Source organism: Mauremys mutica, chromosome 2 (genome assembly GCF_020497125.1).
Source record: "Mauremys mutica isolate MM-2020 ecotype Southern chromosome 2, ASM2049712v1, whole genome shotgun sequence".
Classification (NCBI taxonomy): domain Eukaryota; kingdom Metazoa; phylum Chordata; order Testudines; family Geoemydidae; genus Mauremys; species Mauremys mutica.
Genome location: NC_059073.1, coordinates 230,548,419 through 230,569,797, shown reverse-complemented (window position 1 = coordinate 230,569,797; position 21,379 = coordinate 230,548,419). Strand labels below are relative to the sequence as shown.

General features: G+C 42.2%; 1 protein-coding gene and 1 long non-coding RNA gene across 8 annotated transcripts in view; one reads left to right on the top strand and one right to left on the bottom strand.

Annotated features, from left to right (window-relative positions):
* The window catches only part of CREB5 (cAMP responsive element binding protein 5), a 385,684-nt gene that overhangs the window by 100,846 nt on the left and 263,459 nt on the right, over positions 1–21,379 (top strand). For 6 of the 7 annotated variants that reach the window (XM_045007370.1, XM_045007374.1, XM_045007375.1 and 3 more), the window contains one exon: positions 4,819–4,940. In XM_045007370.1, coding sequence (XP_044863305.1) covers positions 4,819–4,940 — 122 coding nt within the window. Of the gene's footprint in view, positions 1–4,795; positions 4,941–21,379 lie in introns of all 7 variants that reach the window. The other variant, XM_045007376.1, reaches the window with a different exon arrangement.
* The window catches only part of LOC123364882, a 66,548-nt gene that overhangs the window by 5,766 nt on the left and 39,403 nt on the right, over positions 1–21,379 (bottom strand). The window lies entirely within an intron of this gene.

The window sequence follows — 21,379 nt, the reverse complement described above, 5'->3', positions numbered from 1 at the left end:
TTTCCATGCATGTCTTGCTAGATGAAATCCTAAGAGGCAGTTCTGGGGTTGCAGGACACATTCTGGTAGACAATTCAAATAAACGCTCAGTATAACAAGCTAACAATGCATTTCCTCCTAGCACTGTGCTTACTAGGGCTGCTGTTTCAAAGGCAGTCCATTCAGGTTGATCCTCCTTTTTTGGGGGGCACAACTTTGGCAGTTTCAAAACATAGTGAACACATAATAGATTTTTTTTTTACTTTGGTTAAGACCTCAGATTTCCTGTTACTTCAGACCATGTATTTTAAACGAGTCTAGAGCATCCCAGGGCCAAATGTTCACGTGCTGAGTGCACACAGTTGTGGCAAGGTTTTCAAAAAGAATTCAGCTCCCATTTATGCAATCAAATAAGGGCCACATTTTCAAAAGTAGTCAGCACCCAACCTGCACTGAATGTACTGAATTCTACATATTTTTTTTTAAAATCTGGCTATTTAATTTGGTGCTGAAATGGGAGCTGAGTTCTTGAAAATCAGCCCCAAAGAGTGGATACTGAGCTCTCTTGAAAATCTGTCCGCTAGTGTACAATAGGTTGACTCATCTTTGCTTGATTAGACAGCTGGACCTTGCCTTTGGTTGTATTATCCTCAAATTTGAGGTTTATATTTTACTTAAAATTGAGGTCATTCTTAGCCTTTCTGGTAATAACTATGTGACTTTTGAACACCAGATAAGTATTCCTAAGTATTCTTCTCATCCTATGTCTAAATTTGATTACCTTGAAGTCCAAGAGGTAGGTTGGGAACATTTACCAAAGCAGCCATGAGGTCAGTGGGACTACATTTGTGAGTAACTGCTTGTCAGTGTAAGGGGTTCACAGCCTAGTTCTTAGGTAACCCGCTCCCCATGCACAATTTCTGTGGACCTCTGCCCTGTTAGCTTCTGCTGGTTACAGAAGTACCACAGTGTTCTGGGGAAGTCTTTTCTTGAGGTATGTGTGGCTTAGCTGACACCCAGGAGGACTGTGAATCTTTGTGAGAAATCTTGATCTCATGAGGTTGCCAGCCTGGTTTCTGTACCACAAAATTCCATACAAGAGCAGGTTCTCAGATGGCATAGATTGTCATAGACCTATTAAAGTGAGTGGGCTCATGACCATTTATACCAGCTGAGGAACTGCCCCCAATAATTGGGTAATTATTCAAAACATCTTCCAGAGGCGCAGACTCTGTCACCTATATTCACATCGAATAATACCTTTCTTCATTTATTGCCCAGGGGCTGCTCTTGGTGTAGATGTACCACTCAACCTGTGTAACGATGGCAGAATCTGGCCTTCAATTTTTTGAGATTACTTCATCACTACTGATCACTTCTAAGCTTTTTACATGACGTGATACTTTGTCTCAGTCTCTTATTCTCTGAATAGATGCTGATGATCCATCCTTAGAGGTTTTTAAGGCGTGGCTTGACAAAGCCCTGGCTGGGATGATTTAGTTGGGGTTGGTCTTGCTTTGAGCAGGGGGTTGCACTAGATGGCCTCCTGAGGTCTCTTCCAACCCTAATCTTCTATGATTCTATGATGCCGCTCTTAGTCAGTGTCTGCTTGCTATATTTGGCTGGGTGTGCCTTAGAAATGCTTTGCTGTCGATGCTGTAACTCCTGGCCTAGTGAAACAGATTGAAATAATGCCTAACTTCTTGACCAATCATGTACCTTAATGAAACATGCCCAGACCTTAGCTGTACTCATTCTCTTCAGACTCCTTTTTCCAGGTTCTGGTATAGGTAGCTCTGTAAAGGAGGGCAATTCGAATTTTTGTCTGTTTGCTTGTTTAATTTTATTTCAGTATTTATTTATTGCTATTAGCCTGAGTCTGTTCTTGTGTGACAGAGGCCAACCTGTGTGCCCACATTAATTCTAGATTATGGCTATTTAGGAGATTTGCCAAAAAACCTGATTAACTTATTTCTGAAATCCTGCTTTCTGGTGCTGATTTGATTGTGATGAAACCTACCTTATCTAATAAATATATCATTGAATAAGCTAAGAAAACATTTTATATATTTACTATAGATTCTAAATTGAATATCTCCTTTATGTTGAGGAGAGTTTGGCATTCCTCAGCTTGAGTTACATAACAAAGTAAATTGCATTTTTCAGTAATTAGAGTTATTGTTCATCCCTTTGGATATAAAACGTGCTCCTCCTTCCTTTTAGAGCGCTTGCAGGCAGAGTGCCAGATTAATCCTTGTATAACTCCACTGAGTTCAGTGTGGTTACACTAACTACTTTGGTTTGATCCTGAAGCATTGGGTATCCTCAACTCTCATTGATGGCAACAGCTCAGGGTGACCATATTTCCTAAAGGGAAAATGGGACACCACATGGGGCTAGCCTGAGCCTTTCCCCCCACCCCCTGCATCCTTGTGCGGGCCCTGCCCCCCCCCAATCCCTGCGTGGGGCTGGTGTCACTGCTCATTCAAGCCCTGCCTGCCCCCCTGCACGGAGCTGGCATCTCAACTCCACACCTCCAGCATGTTTCTCACCACCCCACTTTTCTGGCAAAAGTAGGCATTTTTCCTGCTTGTTCTTGCCAACTGATCAAGTTGGCAAGGGCAAAAGGGACAAATGTCCACTTCTGCAAACAAAGTTGGGGTGGCCGGGACAGTGCTTATAAAAGGGACTGTCCCAGCCAAAATGGGATGTATGGTCACCCTAAACCAGCTCCTTATACCAAGATTTCAGAGAAGATGCTTTGAGAGTATCATGTTTCTGACTCTAGCGATTGTTAGATAATATAGTAGCTATCAGTGAAAACTAATATATGCACACACATTCACAAAGACTGTTTTTTCTTTCCTTTTTCATGTGTATGTTGATTTTTTTTAGCATAGAAGCTAAAACTGTATTAAGGTCCGAATTTTGGCCATTGTGTGCTGGTGGGATTAGTGAGAGTGACACTTGTTGTCATCCTTTATGGGCTGAATTTCAAACATTATGGGAGTTGACAATGACCAAGTATGGTAGCAGGTTCCTGTAGGAATGTGGGTCAAAACATACAAAGGAAATAAGTAGTAGTTTGAGCTAGATTGGGAATCATGCAGGGAGGAAAAAATGGAATTTTTTTTTTTTTTTTTTTTGCTATTTGGATTTAACTAATATGAATTTCCCCCTTGTTGTTTATCCCCTTTTGAGTTCGAATGGATGGTACCAGTAATATTTACTGATTTGCCACATGTCTGTAGATAGACCTGGTATTTTATAAACCATGCCAGTTTTCAGTTAATATGGTCCTGTATCTATAGTGTCATTTGACTGATGGGGAAACCGAGAGACACATTAAAGGTCTGCCCTAGACCACAGAGGGAGGTGGTGTCAGAGCTGATTTAGAATTAGGAGTTCTTGGTTCCCAGTTTTGCACTCAGCAAACTACACTATCTCCTTGCTGCTGAGGATTATTTTAGATCAGAGGTTCTCAAACTGGGAAGTGTAATCTTGGGCAGGAGTGGGAGGGGTGAGAAGCTGCTGGCAGCAGTGTTGACTTCAGAGCTGGGTGCCCGGCCAGCAGCCGCCACTTTCCAGCCACCCAGCTCTGAAGGCAGAGTGGAGAGTGGCGGCTGCTGGCCGGGTGCCCAGCTCTGAAGGCAGCACTGCCGCCAGCAGCAGTGTAGAAGTAAGGATGGTATGGTATGGTATTGCCTTTATACTTAAATGGCTCTGTTTGAATCAATGTATTACTGTTTTTTAATATTTAGTGAGAGTTGCATTTTTTTTATCAGTATATGTTCTTGTGAGGAAGGAGAGGGGGGTGTAAACTACTAGAGACACAAAGAAGGGGAGACCGCTGCTCTAGATGAATCAGAAACCTGTGGTCAATGCTGTCACTGGAGGTGAAGCTTCCAGGGAACATTACAATTGCTTATAACCCCCCCCCCCCGAAACAAACAAACAAAACCCCTTCAGGATCTTGAAAAGAAGCCTGAAGGCTTTTTCCATACCACTTACCTTCTTGAGCCCCTTCTAGGTGTAAAGAGAAACCTGTCCCTCTCTTTATTATTCTGGCGAGGGGTGGAGGAGAAGGGCTTCAGGAGTTAGGAATATTTAAATTAGTTTGATCATAAATCTTTCAGCATTTTAAATGAATAACAAGAAATGCTGACACTTTCTCCATGTTTTCTTGGTGTGGTCAATGTCTCAAAAATCTTTTCATAATGTTTCTGGTATGATTTCAACCTCTCCCTCAAAAACATAAATCTGGAACCAACTTACTCAGTAGTACTTCTCTGCATTACTGGAACTTTACTATGTGTTCCAGAGGACAAAAATATGCATGCTTGAGCCAATTTTCAGATAGTTCAGGCACAGAATTGTATAGCTAATCTGTGCACTCACTCCCTGCAGCAAAACACACACATTGACTCTGCATGGACGTGCGTCTAATGAATTATTTGCACACAGTTATTGGAGCTTTATGCACAAATTCAGTGATGATTTGTGCAAATTAGGGGTACACATTTGTCCATCTATACTGTCAGGGAATCTGGCCCTTAAAATCTTTCTTAAATCTAGCTGCATGACAGCTGCCACAAATAAAGTGCTGCATGCTTTGTAAAACACTCTTGGCCAAACTCCAGCCGTGCACCTCACATACCATGGCAAAACTCAGTGGCTTTGTTTTGTTTTTAATTCTGGGAGGTTGCGGGGGGAGGGCAAGGAGCAGACAGCTATTTGTGCATCTGCTGGGAAAGAGATGTTGTCTCAAAACATGTATTCTACTTATCCTTGTTTTACTGCAAAACATCCATTGTAGATCCTTTTGATATCTGTTCTCAGACCAGACTCCTACACCAACCCGATTCCTGAAGAACTGTGAGGAAGTGGGCCTCTTCAATGATATTGACTGTTCCTTAGAACACGAGTTTAGAAAGGCACAAGAAGAAGAGAACAATAAAAGGGTATGTTTTAGTGCAATGGACTCTTTCCCTTTTCCCACTCCCTAAGTGTTTATGGATGTTGTGTGAAAGCAGGTAGACCTTCATTACCTGGTAGAACCTTTCTTGGTTGGAAACTAGGTGGCACTATAGATTGTGACATGTTTTCTAACCATTGTAATCATTGATCAAAATGTATAACCAAGCTTAGATCTCCCAAAGTGTCTTAGCCAGCTTTTGGTTACTAGGTCCACACTTAAGTAAACCTATGCAAACCACATGCCTCTTGAGGGAGAGATTTGGTAAAATCAAATGTTCTGACAAATAGGATTTCACACGTGATTCCTTTCACTTGCTAAAAGATGTTTTGGGGCGATGTGGAGAGGAAGTAGAAGAATGGAACTGGCATAGAAATACCTCTGATCTGATTTCTGCTCTTGTTAAGTATCCCCCATTGTGCCTCTAGATTTACTTTTCATCATTCCTAATTTTATCTGATATAGATTGTATTTTTGGTAAAATATTCAAACTCAAGGGGGAAAAATCTCACTTATAGGGCAGTGATTCTCAAACTTTAATAATCCAAGGACCCCCATTTTGATTTAAAAATTTTTGGGGATCCCCAGCTGAGCCCCAGGTCCCACCTCCACTCCACCCCTCCCTCCAAGGACCCACCCTCACCCCACCTCTTCCCACCCCCTGCTCACTCCATCCCCCCTCCCTCCTTCACTCGCTCTACCCCAACCTCACTCACTTTCATCAGGCTGGGGTAGGTGGTGGGGTGCAGGGTGCGGGCTCTGGGAGGGAGTTTGGGCATGGGAGAGGGTTGTAGTGCAGGCTCTGGGAGGGAGTTTGTCTGCAGGCAGGGGTGAGGGGTGCAGGCTCTGGGTGGGAGTTTGGGTGGAGGAGGAGGAGGTGAGGGTTGCGGGGTCTGGCCAGCCAGCTCCCGAAAATGATTGGCATATCTCTCTGGCAGTGGCTTCTAGGCAGGGAGTCCAGGGGGTCTCTGTGCACTGCCACTGCCCATAGACACTGCCCCCACAACTCCCATTGGCTGCAATTCCCGGCCAATGTATCTGCAGAGTCGGCGCTCAGGGCGGGGGCAGTGCACGGAGACCTGCCTTAGCCCTGCTATGCCTCCGTATGCTTCAGTAGCCTCCAGGAGATGGGGCAGGGAGGAAGGAGTTGAGGGAGGGGGAGGAGTTGATCAGTGGGGGCCTGCGGACTCCCTGGAGTCCCCTTGGGGACCCCCAGGGGTCCGCGGACCCCAGTTTGAGAAACACTGTTATAGGGTACAGGTAGAGAGAAACTACAGTTCATTACATCATGTATCCCATTTCCAAATATGGACCTGGCGTCCGTAAAGTTAGGAGCAGCTACCTCACTTTACAGTGGGCTAAGTATGCTAACTCAACCTGACCCAACATCCTCGCATTTGGGCTATCATAAAGCGTGGGTATAATTTAAAGGTGACTATAATGAAGTTAAATATCGTTAAGGGATAAATAAAAGTGATGGATGAGTTGCTAAAACTTTCAAATAAGCACCCGACCTTTTGTTTGCTTCCCTGAACTGAAATATATCTAAACAAAGTGAGGCTTCCGTCCTCCTCCTCCTGTGGGATCACCCAGTCAACCCATAGCTTCCCTCTTTCCTCTTTGCAACTCTCAGAAATACCTCTCCTTAACTTTCCTTTGGGCGCCAATTACCTCTCAGCAATCCTCACTGCTTCCCCCTTAATCTATCACTTGGCAAATAGGATCCCCTACTATTGAACTTCGTGTTACAGGGCCCAGCTAGTCTGATGATGATCTGTATCTGTTAGTCTAATTTAGGTCTTAAACAACAATTGAGGCTAAAATAAGGGAGATGGGAGGGAAACAACTCCCCCTTCACTGCTAAAACCAGCAGGAGGCCCACCCGTACCCCCTAACCCTTGGTTGGGTAAGCAACAGTCCCCCATAGTGCCCCTGCCTCTTTGGCTGGGGTAGCGAGTGCTCCCAATTCAGGTTTGGTCCACATTAACCACTGTGTGGTGTCGGTCGTACTGCGCCTTGGCTGCTGCAGAATTCAGAGTGCACAGACTCTGGGACTGTGCATGCCGAAGTGCACCCCAAGCTTATGAAATCTTAAGCAAGCAGCGTTAAAGGCCTTGCAGTAGGATTTTTGAGGTACTATAGGAAAACTTGTAAAGGACCAGAGCTATGAGGGTTCTTGGAAGGGGCCTACCGCCTATTGCTGGGCTGTGAAGAGGAAGATGAGTCATGGGAAGGGAGTCCAAGGGGTTATTTGAGAATGGTTTGGAGGAGGGCAAGAGGCTGGGGTTAGATATTGGAGAGGGAGGAAGGGAGTCCTAGCCATGCTGAGGGCAGGAAGGGGCATGCTCCAAACATGAAAGTGTCTGGGTTCTGGTTAGGGAATGGGGAAATATTCCAGCCAGCTCAGCCATTACAGACTCACGTACAGGATAAGTGTTATGAAACAGCCGTGTAAAGAGAGGAAATGATTGATTAGTGTTGGTATTAGTGCTAGTATGCACAAAGTTGGCAGAAATAGCAAATTAGGACATTTTTGTGTGTTAATATTTCTACACAGATTATCAGTGCTGAAGAAGACTCAAGTGCAGCACCTACAGTGTGGTATTTATCTTGCAGGAATAAGAGACAAGCAGCAATCTCATGATCTTGGTCCCTGTGAAGTTAGCCACAAATAATACAGTATGATGTTGCAGGGTCAGTTTCAGCTAACCAGGGGTAGTTGCACAATCTGATTAAAACCTAGACTAGGGCATCATGTTACTTGATAATTGCCAGTTGTTTGAGGTCCTCTGGAGGTCTTATTCTGCTCTCCTTCTGTCAGCCACTGGAGCTGCCATGAGCAATCTCCAGGGAGCAAAATGTGTGTTTTTCAAAAGAAAAGCAAAAGTCAAAGAGGCAAGGTAACGTGTAACATTTGTTCTGTGTTTCGAATTAGCCTGCTACACATTCATTCCTACATTACCAACTAACTGTAAGATATTAATCTGAAGCTGGCCCCACTAGGGCCATACGCAAATGCAATAGACAAAGGATACAAAGGAACGTGACTCCTTCACATGTAATACTCATGAAATGCTCTTAATAGTCCCACTCTGAAGTGGAAAAATAGCTTTCTGCAGCCATCTGCAGTGATGGTAAGTAGGTTTAATGTGAGCAGCCCAGAGATGTTATGCATGACTGAGAAAGGGCTTCCAAAATATTTTGGATTAGGAGATTCTTTTACATTGGATTGTGAAAAAAATATGTTTATTTTAGTTTACTTCACAGTGGCTAAAGAGAAAACAGCATGACACAGAGATTCTATGAGAAAGAAGACAATTGTGTTTTTTTAACTTGTAAGTTTCCTTATTTGAAAACTTCAAGGCTACAGTCCAGTAAATTATTTTCTTTTTAAAACATGAGACCATGTGCAATCCACAGAGTCATAGAAATGTAGGGCTGAAAGGGACTTTGAGAAGTCATCTAGTCCAGCCTGCTCTGCTGAGGTCATCCCTGACAGGTGTTCATCTAATCTGTTGTTAAATACAGGCAAGCCTCGACTTTACGACGTTCGAGTTATGACAAACGGCACTTACAAAGCTTCTACATAGATACTCTGATTCGACTTACAACTATAGGTTTCGAGTTTACGACACTCGGTCCAGCAATGGAGTAGATTGCGGTTCCGAGTTGCAATTTACAATGCAATTGTAAGGAACTAATTGTGTCATAAGTCCGAGAACTTCCTGAATGTTCAATGACAAGGATTCCACAGCCTCCCTCGGAAGCCTATTCCAGTGCTGAACTATCTTTATAGTTAGAAAGATTTTCCTAATATCTAACCTAAATCTCCCTTGCTGCAGATTAAGCCCATTACTACTTATCCTACCTTCGGTGCACATGTAGAACAATTGATCAACGTCCTCTTTATAACAGCCCTTACATATCTGAAGACTGTTATCAGGCCTCCACCTCCCCCCCCAGCCCAATCTTCTTTTCTCAAGTCTGAACTTTAACCTTTCCTCATAGGTCAGATTCTCTAAACCTTTTATCATTTTTGTTGTTCTAGCCTCAATATTCTCACATCCTTCCTAGAGTGTGATATGAAGAACTGTATGCAGTACTCCAGCTGTGGCCTCACGAGTGCCAAGTAGAGTGGGAGAATTACCTCTTGTGCCTTACTTATGATACTCCTGTTAATACACCCAAGAATGATATTAGCCTTTTTTGCAACTGCATCACATTGTTGACTCATATTCACTTGGTGATCCACTATAGCTCCCAGATCCTTTTCAGCTGTACCACTGCCTAGCCAGATATTCCCCCATTTTGTAGTTGTGCATTTGATTTTTCCTTCCGAAGTGTAGTATTTTGCACTTGTCTTTATTGAATTTAGTTTTGTTGATTTCAGACCAATTCTCCAATTTGACAAGGTTGGTTTTGAATTCTAATTCTGTCCTCCAAAAACACTAGCAACTCCTTCCAGCTTGGGGTTATCCGCAAATATTATACTTTCCACTCCATTATTCAAGTAATTAATGAAAATATTAACTAGTACCAGACCAGGGCAGATCTTTGTGGGACCTCACAAGATATATCCTCCTTCCCCTCCAATCTGACAGCAAACCATTGGTAACTACTCTTTGAGTACAGTCTTTCAACCCACCTTTCACCCACCTTATAATAATTTCATCTCCAGACCACATTTCCCTAATTTGCTTATGAGAATGTTATTTGGGACTGTGTCAAAAGCCTTATTAAAATCAACGTATATCACGTTGACAACTCTACTCCTTCCCCCCATCCGGTAGGCCAATAACTGTGTTAAAGAAGGAAAGCAGATTGGTTTGGCATGATTTGTTCCTGACAAATCCATAGTGGCTATTCCTTATAACCTTGTTATCCTCTAGATGCTTGCAAACTGATTGTTTAATAATTTGTTCCAGTATCTTTCCAGCTATGGAAGTTAGGCTGACTGGTCTAGAATTCCCTGAGTCCTCATTGTTCCTGTTTTTAAATATAGATACTTTATATAATATTTGCCCTTCTCCAGTCCTCTGGTACATCAGCCGTCCTCCATGAGTTCTCAGAGATCATTGCTTCAGCTAGTTCCTTAAATATCTTAGCATGACTTTCATCAGGCTCTGCTGATTTGAATGCATGTAACTTATCTAAATATTCTTTAACCTGTGCTTTCCCTATTTTGCATTTATTCCCCCTTGTTATTACTATTAATTGTGTTGAGTCTCTGGTTGCAATTTTCCTTTTTAGTGAAGACTGAAGCAAAATAGGCATTAAATGCCTCTGCTTTCTTCATGTCATCCATTTCTAGCTTTCCTTCCCTGCTAAAGGGAAGATCTACACTTTACTTCATCTTTCTCTTGCTCCTAATGTATTTATAGAATCTCTTCTTATTGCTGCTTATGTCCTTTGTGAGGTGTAACTCATTTTGTGACTTAGCCTTTCTGATTGTGTCCCTACCTACTTGTGCTATTCTTTTGAACTTCCTTAGATTTTGTCCATGTTTCCACTTTTTGTAGGATTTCTTTTCAATTTTATGGTCATTAAAGAGCTTATGATGGAGACGTATTGGCCTCTTACTATTCTTCCTATCTTTCCCTCATGTCAGGATAGTTTGCTGTTGTGCCTTTTAATATTGGCTCTTCGAGGAACTGCCAGCTCTCCTGAACTCCTTTTTCCCTTAGATTTTCTTCCCATGGGACCTTACCTACCAGTTGTCTGAGTTTGTCAAACTCTGCTTTTTTTGAAGTCCAGTGTTCTTATTTTGCTGCTCTAACTCCTTCCTTTCCTTTGAATCATGAAATCATTTCCTGATCACTTTCACCCAAATTGCCTTCAACCTTCAGATTCCATGAGAATTTCTGTTTTGATTAAATTGATTATGTGGTGAATTGACACTCCAAATTAGTTATGAAAAGCGGCATGCTGTATCCTTAGGCTTGGCAGAATTTGATTTTTTTAAAATAATTTTGATGGATAATAATGTTTTTTTTATTTTTAAGCATTATTTTTTATTGTTATCATTTTAAATTTTCACAATTGAGGGAAATTATGGGAGGTCAGACAATAGGAAGGGTCAGACAATAATTACTTAATGAGGTTAAAAAAAATAAAAGCTTTATAACCATTAAGACACAAGTTTTCAACATCACATGTCAAAACATATAAAATAAATATTCTTAAATCAAACACAAATAAGTTCTCAAGCAGCGTTTTTCTAACTTTCCTGTCTGTAAATTTCAATTATTATCGATGGAAATATTTTTCTTTGGTTTATATGTAGGCTGTGAAATTGGCATTTACTGACTTTTAGCAATAAAAATCTAATCCTTCCAAGTCTATGTATCCTACAGCTAGTGCACTGACTCTGTTAAGGCAAGATGGTCTTGTAGACAAGGCACTGGACTGGGACTCAGGCGATCATAGTTTGTTCTTTTCTCAGCTCTGCCCTAGACCCCCGGTGTGACTTTGACCAAGTCAATCTCTCTCTGCTTTAATTCCCAATCTATGCAATGGGAATAATAACCTTTCCTTTCTCCCGCTATTTTAACTGGTAGCTCTTTGGGGTAGGCACTCTCTTGCTATGTGTTTATGATGGTGCTAGTGAAGTGGGGCCCTAATTTTAGATGAGGCCACTAGGCAGTGGTGTAGTACAAGTCATAATAATTGACCTCCAAGACCTGAATTTGGAATGACAAAAAGAAAGTAACAAGTGGAGCTTGGTGGTTTCTTTCTACTCTCCATGTATGCTTGTTGTCAAACCGCCTGTGTAATTTGGCATAATCTAATGTAACTGGAAGTTCCTGCTCAAGAGAGGCTAAGGCCTGGAAGACAAGGGATGCTGCAGGTCAGGATTAAGTGTATTGACAGAGCCATGTGGAAGAAGCTTTCACAGCATCTGGCTGCAGTATTCCTGATTCAAACATCCTGACCACTAAATTTACTAACAAAATTAAAAAAACAACAAACATAAATTACCTTCTGGAAGCAGGAAAAGGAAAAACCAAAAACCCAGTGGTGCTCAGGCCAGGGAGCCATCTATGTATCTTTGACACTAGACAGCAATTCATGGCTCTGCCTCAGAATCTGCAACCCAAATCAACGAGGTAGGCAGCGTTAGCAGATCAGATTATTATCCCAGCCTGCAAGCATGAGGTTTTAGATTTACACTGATCTGAGCATTAAGTATCCAAAGCATTTGTCATGGGTTATATTTGCAGCCATATGACCCTGGATAGGGCTTGTTGGCAAATCTGCTCATGAGCATGGGTCTGAGAGAGCAGTGTCAAAGATGGGAAGAACCAATATCCATCTCCTACCAATTAAATGAAGTTAGCCCATTAAAACTCACCTGCATTCTGTACAGGTTTAAACCATGTTCTGTTTAATGCATACTAGAACTGGGAAGCATGTTGTAGCTCAGCACACAGTGTAATTTTGAAATTTGCCATCCTGTATCTCTGGATATGTCTACACAGGAACTAGACATCCGTGGCTGGCCCATGCTAGCTGACTTGGGCTTCCAGGGCTCAGGCTGCTGGGCTGTTACATTACTGTGTAGACTTCTGTGCTTGAGCTGAAGCCTGGGCTATAGGATCCTGCAGGAAGTCTACATAGCAATGAAACAGCCCTGCAGCCCAAGCCCCGCGAGCCCAAGTCAGCTGGCATGGACCAGCCACGGGTTTTTCTTTGCTGTGTAGATATACCCTCTGTGTTCCAGTAGTGTGCACAAGCCATGGTGGTGGGGTGGGAGATGATTCTGTTGTAACATCATTCATTACCCCATTGACTCAGGAAGCAAAATGTTAATATTCCCTTCTTCTGTTGCATTAGCCAGGATTATTGTGTTCTTTGCTAGGCACCTCATTACTAGAAAGGTTTTGACAACTTGGCGGGAGTCCAGTAAAAAGAAACCAAAAAAAATGGGGTTTTGGTGGTGGAATGATTGAACTGTAAGGAAGGATTTAAAAACCCGAAATATGTATAGTTTGGCTACATGCCAACTAAGAGAGGCCATAACAATCTAACATGCATTTGAAAGGTGTAACCAGGGCTTGCCCCTTCTTCCAGCTCCCCCAGCATATTCATTACACATTGATAGAGTGTAAATAGATCTAAAGGAGGCTGTGTCTTTCTGACACCACCTTACCCATCAACAGTAAATTTGGCCTTATGATTCTGTGATCACCAGAAAATATAGTATCAGATATTCTCTGAACTCTTACCAATAGCATACATCACAGCAAGGGGAGTAGGGGGACAGGAAAGTCTGGCACCAGTTGCAGTGAAGAATGTGGACCCTGACAACATATTGGGTAGGCATATTTTTGAAAGGAGAGAAAGTTTAGCTGCTCCTCTGCCCCCGTCCCAGGTTCAAATTCACCTAATATAATCCTGGCCTAGAGGTTTGTATATATTGTAGAAGATAAACAGGAAAACAAATCTTGCCTGAATAAATGGGTTTTTGGTTTTTTGTTGTTTTTTTTTAAAGAAAAGAGACCGTTGTTGTTCTGTGAAAAAACTAACAGATGGCAGTGCCACAATTCTGCAGAAGAATATTGGATTTAAAAGAACATTCCTTTTGCCACACACATTTAAAACTTGGACGCAAAAAATATAGGATCCTCCACTGACTTTAGTGGCAACAGGAACAGACCCAAAGTGTGGAACCATCTCCAGTGACTCCTTTAGAAATTAGCAGCTGAAACCAGCAATGGGGGCTATTAGGTGTCTTTTGGCAGGCAAAGAACTACATTAAACTGCTAATTTTGTGCCTGGGGCCTAGATACTACAGTGAAGGGCTGGGGTCCCTGGGCACAGGCCCTGTTGGCCCAGTGGCTAATCCACCACTGTGTATACTGTATTAGAACTTGTATTAGAACTTGCAACGGTATTGGCAAAACGGTTTATACACTATACATTTTCACCTTAGCAAGTGTATGTTAACAAGATTCAACTGTAAAAAGGATGTGCCATTGTAGTGTATCTGGTGCAGACTTTCTATGCTGATGGGAGAGCACTCTTCCATTGGCATAATAAACCCACCTCCACGAGAGGTGATAGCTATGTCAGCAGGAGAAGCTTTCCCGTCAACATAGTGCTGTCCACACCAGTACTTAGGTTGGTGTAACTTGCATCACTTATTCACACCCCTGAGCAAGGTAATTATGCCACAGTAAGTGGTAGTGTAGACCTGGCCTAAGTGAACCAGAAAACAGCAGGCCTGGAACATGTATTATGGTGGTTGGTTGGTTTGATTACAGATTTAGCACAGGGCATTTAGGAGAAATAGCCACCTTCCAAGAAGTGTGCTCCCCCTAAACGATTTAAGAGCAATGCTTAGCAACAGTCTAGAAAATGTATAGGTATAAGGTTATGGCTGTGTCTTCTGGGGCCATTGGGCAGGATGTTCCAGATTCACTCTTCTTAAACTTTGGCTTTTTAGGAGACTGTGTGAACACTGTTGGCATTTGCAATACTCCAAAATGTGGCAGTCTGGAACTTGTCGAGTATGATGATCCCTTTGAGCATTTACCCCATCTCAACACCATTCCCATTAGTTCCCTACTTCCGTTGTGAATGTCCTGAAGCCACAGCATGGCTGCTGAAATGGAACAGGACAGAGAAGTGTGGTATGCTGATAGTAAACATTTCAGAGTGAAGTATTCCAACCCAGTTTGACTCCTTTTGCTAAGTAGTACAAACAAACCCTAAGCTCACCCCCAGAAAACTCTTGACTGCTATGCAGAACTACCTTATGGGTTATTCTCATTCTGATGCTAGGGCCCCATTGTGCAAACAGAGCTGTCAATATATTGGTCATGGGAGCTATTGTCCAAGGGATAAATCAGCATGTTCGTGTTTACAAAGTAAAATATCACCCCCCACAAAACCCAAGAGGTATCAATATGTCAGTCCCCAAACACTAAGGGCAAAGTCTTTACATGTTAAAAGGCATCTAGTGCAGCCAAATCCTCATCTGGGTGATGCATTTAGGTATTGAAAAGGTGCAGTCTAGCTAGGTTAGAGGGATTTTTGCTCGAGAATTTATAAGTATGTATTTAAAATAAACCCTTTCAGTGGTAAAGCTGTTCATTTGTCAGGCTTCTTGAGACTAATACAGTTTTCTAAGGACTTTTCATGCCCCATCATGTGAATTCATTGCTTAAGATAAAGCACCGAGGTACTCAGGTGCCCACCATCACTCTATCTGAACACCTCATACTTAAGAATGAATGTATCCTCACAACATCCCTGTGACTTAGTAGGGAGTGTTATTGTTCCAGCCTTACCAGATGAAGAACTAAGGCACAGAGAGGGCCAGGTTTTCAAAAGTATTTAGGTACCTAAAGATGCAGACATGTGCCCCGCCTGCACCCAAGTCAAAAGCACCCAAGCAAGTTAATGCCCAATTCCTGTTGAAATCAAGGGTACGGAGTGAGAAATCAATGCAAGCTAGGCACTTAACCAGCTTAGGCACTTTTGAAAATCCCCCTAGGCGTCTATTGGCATCTTTAGGTGCCTAAATAGCTTTGAAAATCTGTCCCAGAGAAATTATGTGATGTTGTTTAAAATCACACAAGAAGTCTGCCTTAAAGCCTGGAATTGACTCCAGAGCTCCTGACTCCTAATCCAGTGCCCTCCACAGACATATATATATTCAAGATTATGTGTGTTTAGAGGCTGACAACATACACCTCCACTCTCTCACTGAATTTTAATCCTTTTTTTTCTCAGTTTGCCATGCTGGATTTGTATAAGAATTCTGCTGTTGGCATTTCTGCCCTTTGGATAGGTGATCCCTGTTTGATGAATGTATTCGTTGCCCTGTCAGGTATTTAGCACAGTCTACTATGTCACAAATGGTTGCTTTTCTGTTCAATTGCACAGGAAGGCCATGAAGACAACACAATTCATGAGACAGGCTTGCAGAAGTATTCACAGGGTTTGTATTTCACTCACATCAGGGTGGCATTTTACCTTCTGCTGACAGGCTGGGTACTCATTTTTCTTTGTAGCAATGGGTTCTGTTTGAACGGATTTGTGGATTTAGGCTCCACGCTCTGAAAGGAGATCTTATGCTCTTCGTGCAGTTCCTGCCCAATGCATGCAGAGAAGCAGTTTGGGGACAGGGGGTGATAATTTTTTTGATTGAGCCAGAACCTTTCTTTAACCAGAACCCATCCATGTTCTTCTGAATTCTAGCTGATGAGTCCCAGTGCTCTGAGTAAGATAGCCAGATTGACCTTCTCACTCCCTTTCATTGTCCCTCTTTGCCGGTGATGAAACTGAGTCATCCTCTTTGAATGTCCTTTTTTTTTTGTTCGCTGCAAAAAGTGAGACTGCGGATTTCATCCCAAGATTTCTTTCATGCCCATGTGGCATGTTAATTAAGCCATTCCACCAGGCTTTCTCTGCTTTTTTTTTTTCTTTTTTTTTTTTTTTTTTTAAAGCATAGCTTTGTAATTACCTGTTCATATTTCAGCAGCCTGGACTTCGTGGCACATACTGGAGATAAACCTTCACTGTAATGGCTTTCTAGTAAGACTATCTCTTAGCTAAGGTTCCTAAATCTTGGCAATCTCCTTATAGTGTACACTCTGCTATTAAACACAAACTCTTCACTCCCCAGAACCAGACTGTAAGTGGAGTGCAGCATACATGGTTGGGTAATAAGATACTGCTGATACGTTTTAGAGCAAGGTGCACTTTTACTTTATTTATGAAGATAGACCTGGTGGTTGAGGGCTTAATCACAGCTGATAAATCATTTTAAGAAAGCCTATTAGAACCATATGCTGATTCTTTGCATTAATATGATATGTCTGTTGCTAATCTAATAAGACAAGGTTCTCTCCCTCTCTTCCCCTCCCTTCACCCCCACTCCTGCCGTGTGTGTGAACTCTTTATCTGTTTAAGTGGTACCATTAATAAAATGAAGTGAAAGGAAGAGGGGAAAAAAATTCCAGTGTGAGCAAGCTGTGTGTTTCTGGTCATCTTTGTTTAGATGGAATTCCAAAGCCAGCGTAAAAAAAGCTGAGAACAGGAAACATATCAAAGTTTTGGAGAACAGTGGAATGGCCTTCACTCAGCATAAGGTAGTCATTTTGGCCCAGATGGTTACAATACTGTAGCAAGAGAGCTGGGAAGTGGGGTGGGCACACTGACATTTCGGTTACCTCACCTTTCCTGTGCTTGAAGAGGTCTGCTGCAAGAACAGGTTCCATGGCTCTCTAATGAGATCCACATTGGTTCAGTTAGTCAGTACCAAGCCTTATTTATCACTAATTGGTGTATTTGCTTGCAGATCTTTTCTATTATTTCCTGATTATCCCCCTACACTTTTTATTATCTTCCCAAAATTCAAATGCTAATAATTGCATGATTTATCATTTGTTTATAGCTTCGTCTAACGCTTACATGGATATATTTAAAGGATTTCAAAACAGGAACAACTCTTGCACGGGCTGGATTTCTTTCACTTTGCAAACCTACCAGCCATCTATTTGTAGACCTCCCTGGGGACTCTTAAAGCTTTACAGTTGGGATCTCTACCCCGCTTCCCCTCTCCCCAAGTTTCGTACTATATAAATAATGGTGATTGTTATTATATGGAGAGAATGTGTGGGTAAGGACCTTAATTTGAGCCCCAGGCTCAAGGCAAATCTAATAAAATAAATATATAAATAAACAGGGCACATCATAAATCTAGTGGGGCAAGAGCAATTTCACAGCAAGATAGAAGATCCAGATCTGAGGTACTGGGAATCTGTGGCAGGGCAGAGTGGGAAATTTTGAAAAACTAGCCTTCAGCCGTATTTATATACATGTTAAACTAGGTTTACCTTTTTCAAATGGCCTCTAAAACCATTGCGAGGTACATGTGTGAAAACTAGCAGAGTGATTGTATTGTACCCTCTAGAGAATTTTGTGGAGGAAAGCAAGTAACCATATTGTCCCTCCTGCTGTCATTAGTGTCACTCACACTATTCACATTCACCATCACTCCACTGTAAGTGGGATCCTCCTTGCACAATGGCGTCATACAATAATACTTGAAAGTGTGTGAGAGTGTAGTCACATGTTCCCCACGTATGACTTTGATCAGTGAGACACCTTTGTACCCTGGCCAGGGACATCCATGAGCATTTCTAATGAGCCATGCCTCAGTACAGTTCTTTCTAGATAGGAATTAACTCAGTTTACCTGGTCTATACAGACAGGGACTAAATATAAATGGTTTCACTCATAGGCCCTGGGAAATGTGCAGTAGTTATCCAGAAACACGTTATGTCAAATCACCCAGGGTTACTTTAGTCAATATCCTCTTTAAGAGGCCACGTGTCCTGGTGTTTGTTCTGGGAGCTGTTACATTTGTAGTGTAGCATATGGATTTGGGGACGGATTTGAGAAACACTGTGCATGAGATCTTTGGGAATGGCCAAATGCAAGTCAGGTGGTTGTGGGCAAAAGGCAACTTAAAGCATTCCTTTTGTCCTAATCTTGGTGCTGCATATTCCACCCTCCTTGGGCTACGTTGGAGCAGCCAGTGGGCTGCTCTAACTTATGCCAGTTTTCACTAGCCACAAGGGGCTGAAATAGTAGCCCAGGGACATTGTGACATAGGGATGTCCCTGTTTTCTAACCATACCCCTTTTTGTTGCTATGCTGGCAGCAAAGAGGATGTGTGCCTCAGTCAGTAGTGGTAACACGCATGCACAGATCGGCACATACACAGTGGAAGTAGGTTCGAAGCTCAAAAATCAGATCCAAACTCCAAACCAGGTTTCTGTCCACTGCCATCCAGTATGAAGAGGTGTTTGGATCTGGGATTTTGGTTAGCCTGTTATTACACAGACAGGGCAAGCTGCAAAATGTAGATTTGGGTTCTGATCCTAAGAGCTAAGGGATGTTCAGATTGGTTGATTTAGGTCCATCTCTAATCCATATATTCAATCTCTCTCAACCCTGTTGACCTTAATCCCAAATATCCTTTAAACTGGTAATTCAGGTAATTTTATTAAAATAGTATTTCACTTTAGGATTTTTCTTGTCTTTGATTTTTCCTTATCAGCCCCATGATGGACTGCTGAGGATAGTTTTCGCATGCTATCTTCACCAGTTCAGCTGCTTAAATTTTGCTTTAGTTTTGTGATGGTCTTATTGCAGAGTGAGCTGGTGCAGATTCCTTGGTGATTCCTGACAAACACAAACAGAAAAATTATGCAACAAACGTAGCATATTCCATCTACATTTGTCAGACTGCAAATATTGCTTTTTAAAAGTATTGGTTGGGGGGGACAGGGAAAGTGATTTTTATCTCTTGTTTAGTTTGAGAGAAAGAGAAGGTGGTTCAGCGGGTGGGGACTGTAGGGGCCGTTTTGTTAACTTTATTGATAATTCTGTGGTGCATCATGGTAATAAAATTAAAGGACTAGAGGAATGTGCAGCAGCTGGAATAGCAGCTTCTGAGAGTGAACCGTAGCAGTGAACGGACCCTATTGCAGTGAATGAAGCCTATAGCTGGGTGTTCATTCTTTTGATCCAATTGGAGAGGGTTATATTTATTCCTGGTGCAACTCTACTGACTTCAGTGGAATTTCACAAGGAATGAATTTGGCCCAGTATAGCTTAAGCAAAGATATGAAGACAAAGTCCTCTCAAAGACAAAAATGATGCTCAGGTCTTGGAAAAGTGCAGTGGTTGAGTGCTTTTGGGTATACATGGAGTTTCTGAAAATATGTACCACTAAACTTTTAACTACATCAGAAAGCAAGAAGGGTGCATTTCAAATGCTGTTTCCCTATTCCAGCTTTTCTCTCTCACATACACACACACTTCCATAGAATAACAGTCTCTTATCAAATAGAGAGTAGCTTTCCCCCTTCCCTGACATGAAGATGACCCAGGAGTGTGACTGGGTATGGTCTCTGGGAAGAGAGCATGTGTTGGTTCATCATGTGAGTGCACATGTCAAAGTGCAGATCTGCCTGTCTGCATGGGGCCGAGGGGCAGGAGGGTTTAAATAGTGGAGCTAGAATGAATTCAACGGTACAGTCTCTTTTGAATTTCTACAACCTATTAGTTGCAGCAAGCTGCCCTTATTGATTTTGGTAAGAGAGGTCACTTTTAATCCTCTAGAGTGAAAAGAGCTGCATACATGTGCTCTCTCTAGCATGACATTAAAATTCACACAACTCTGCACTGGCTCTAGGAAAATTCCCTAACCCTAGATGGATAATTGCCTTGCCTTTCAATGAGTACAAGCTCCCATCCATAACACACCAAGCCAGAATCAGCATGAAAGGTTCAAAATGTTCATGAAGGAAAGTGAAATCCCCCAAAAGCCGAGAAAACATATGCCCGCACTAGAAAAGCTGCCCCTGTGGAAATGGACTATTAGTCTCTTTTTTCCCCTGTTTCTCTCTCTGTGTCAAAAAAGTCAATATAGAGTTGTGATTACCATATAAAAGGATAAGCCAAAGCTGACCCTTCCCTATGATTATGAGGAAAACTTTATCCTGGCTCCTGGCCCATGCTAGTTTTGTTTATATTCTTCAGAGTACTGAACCTTTGAATGCAAATTGAATAGTCCTACTCAAATCATAAGTGTGTCTCAAAATAAACAAGAGAGATGAACTCTCAATAGTTCCCTTTTCATCTCCTCCACCCGTACCCCTGGCCTTGGCCTGCTTAATGATAGTATGTGGCACCCCATTATTAAGAGAAGATCTTCCTGAGGAAAAATGTGCTTAATGAGGTTAGGAAATACCTCATGGTCATGGAAAAGTAGTAATTTTTTTCCCTTTCTTTGGAGATTAGGAAACTGTAACTGTCCATTTTGATTTTATGCCAGATTTTATTTGGAAATCTGTTCTTGAAGGTCAACAGGATTTCTATGAGTCTTGGTAAAAATGTACACTCTAATCTTTAGGAATGTTTGTCTGGCTTATCGTGTAAGCTTTGCATTCCCTCTCTCTTTCCATTAGCGCTAGCTTCTTTTTTATCATCTCCCCCAGAGCCGGGAATTCTCAGCCTTATTCAAATACTGTGACAGACACTTGCAACTGGTTCTTTTCAGATGAGTCCCATAAACCTTTGTGCTGTTCCTTACTGGAAGGGGAGGTGCTGCTAGCATTGGCACAATAAGTGATGGGGTGCTCTTAGCAAGTCACTGCAGCGTCTGTAGAAGACCAGAGACCGGGAAAAGCAGCAGACTTGAGACCCTGTTGACTGATGGTGGTGACTCCCAGAGGCAGGGAGTGGTGTGGGACTGTGGCTCACAGGCTGAGGGCCACTGCCCCAGTATTTCTTGTTAGTAGGTTGAATCTTGCCTTCCTAAATGAGGGAAATCTGGAAAATAAATCACCCAAAATATCTTGAGAGGATAGAAAAGACCAGGCCCTGTGGAGTCTCATTGTATTC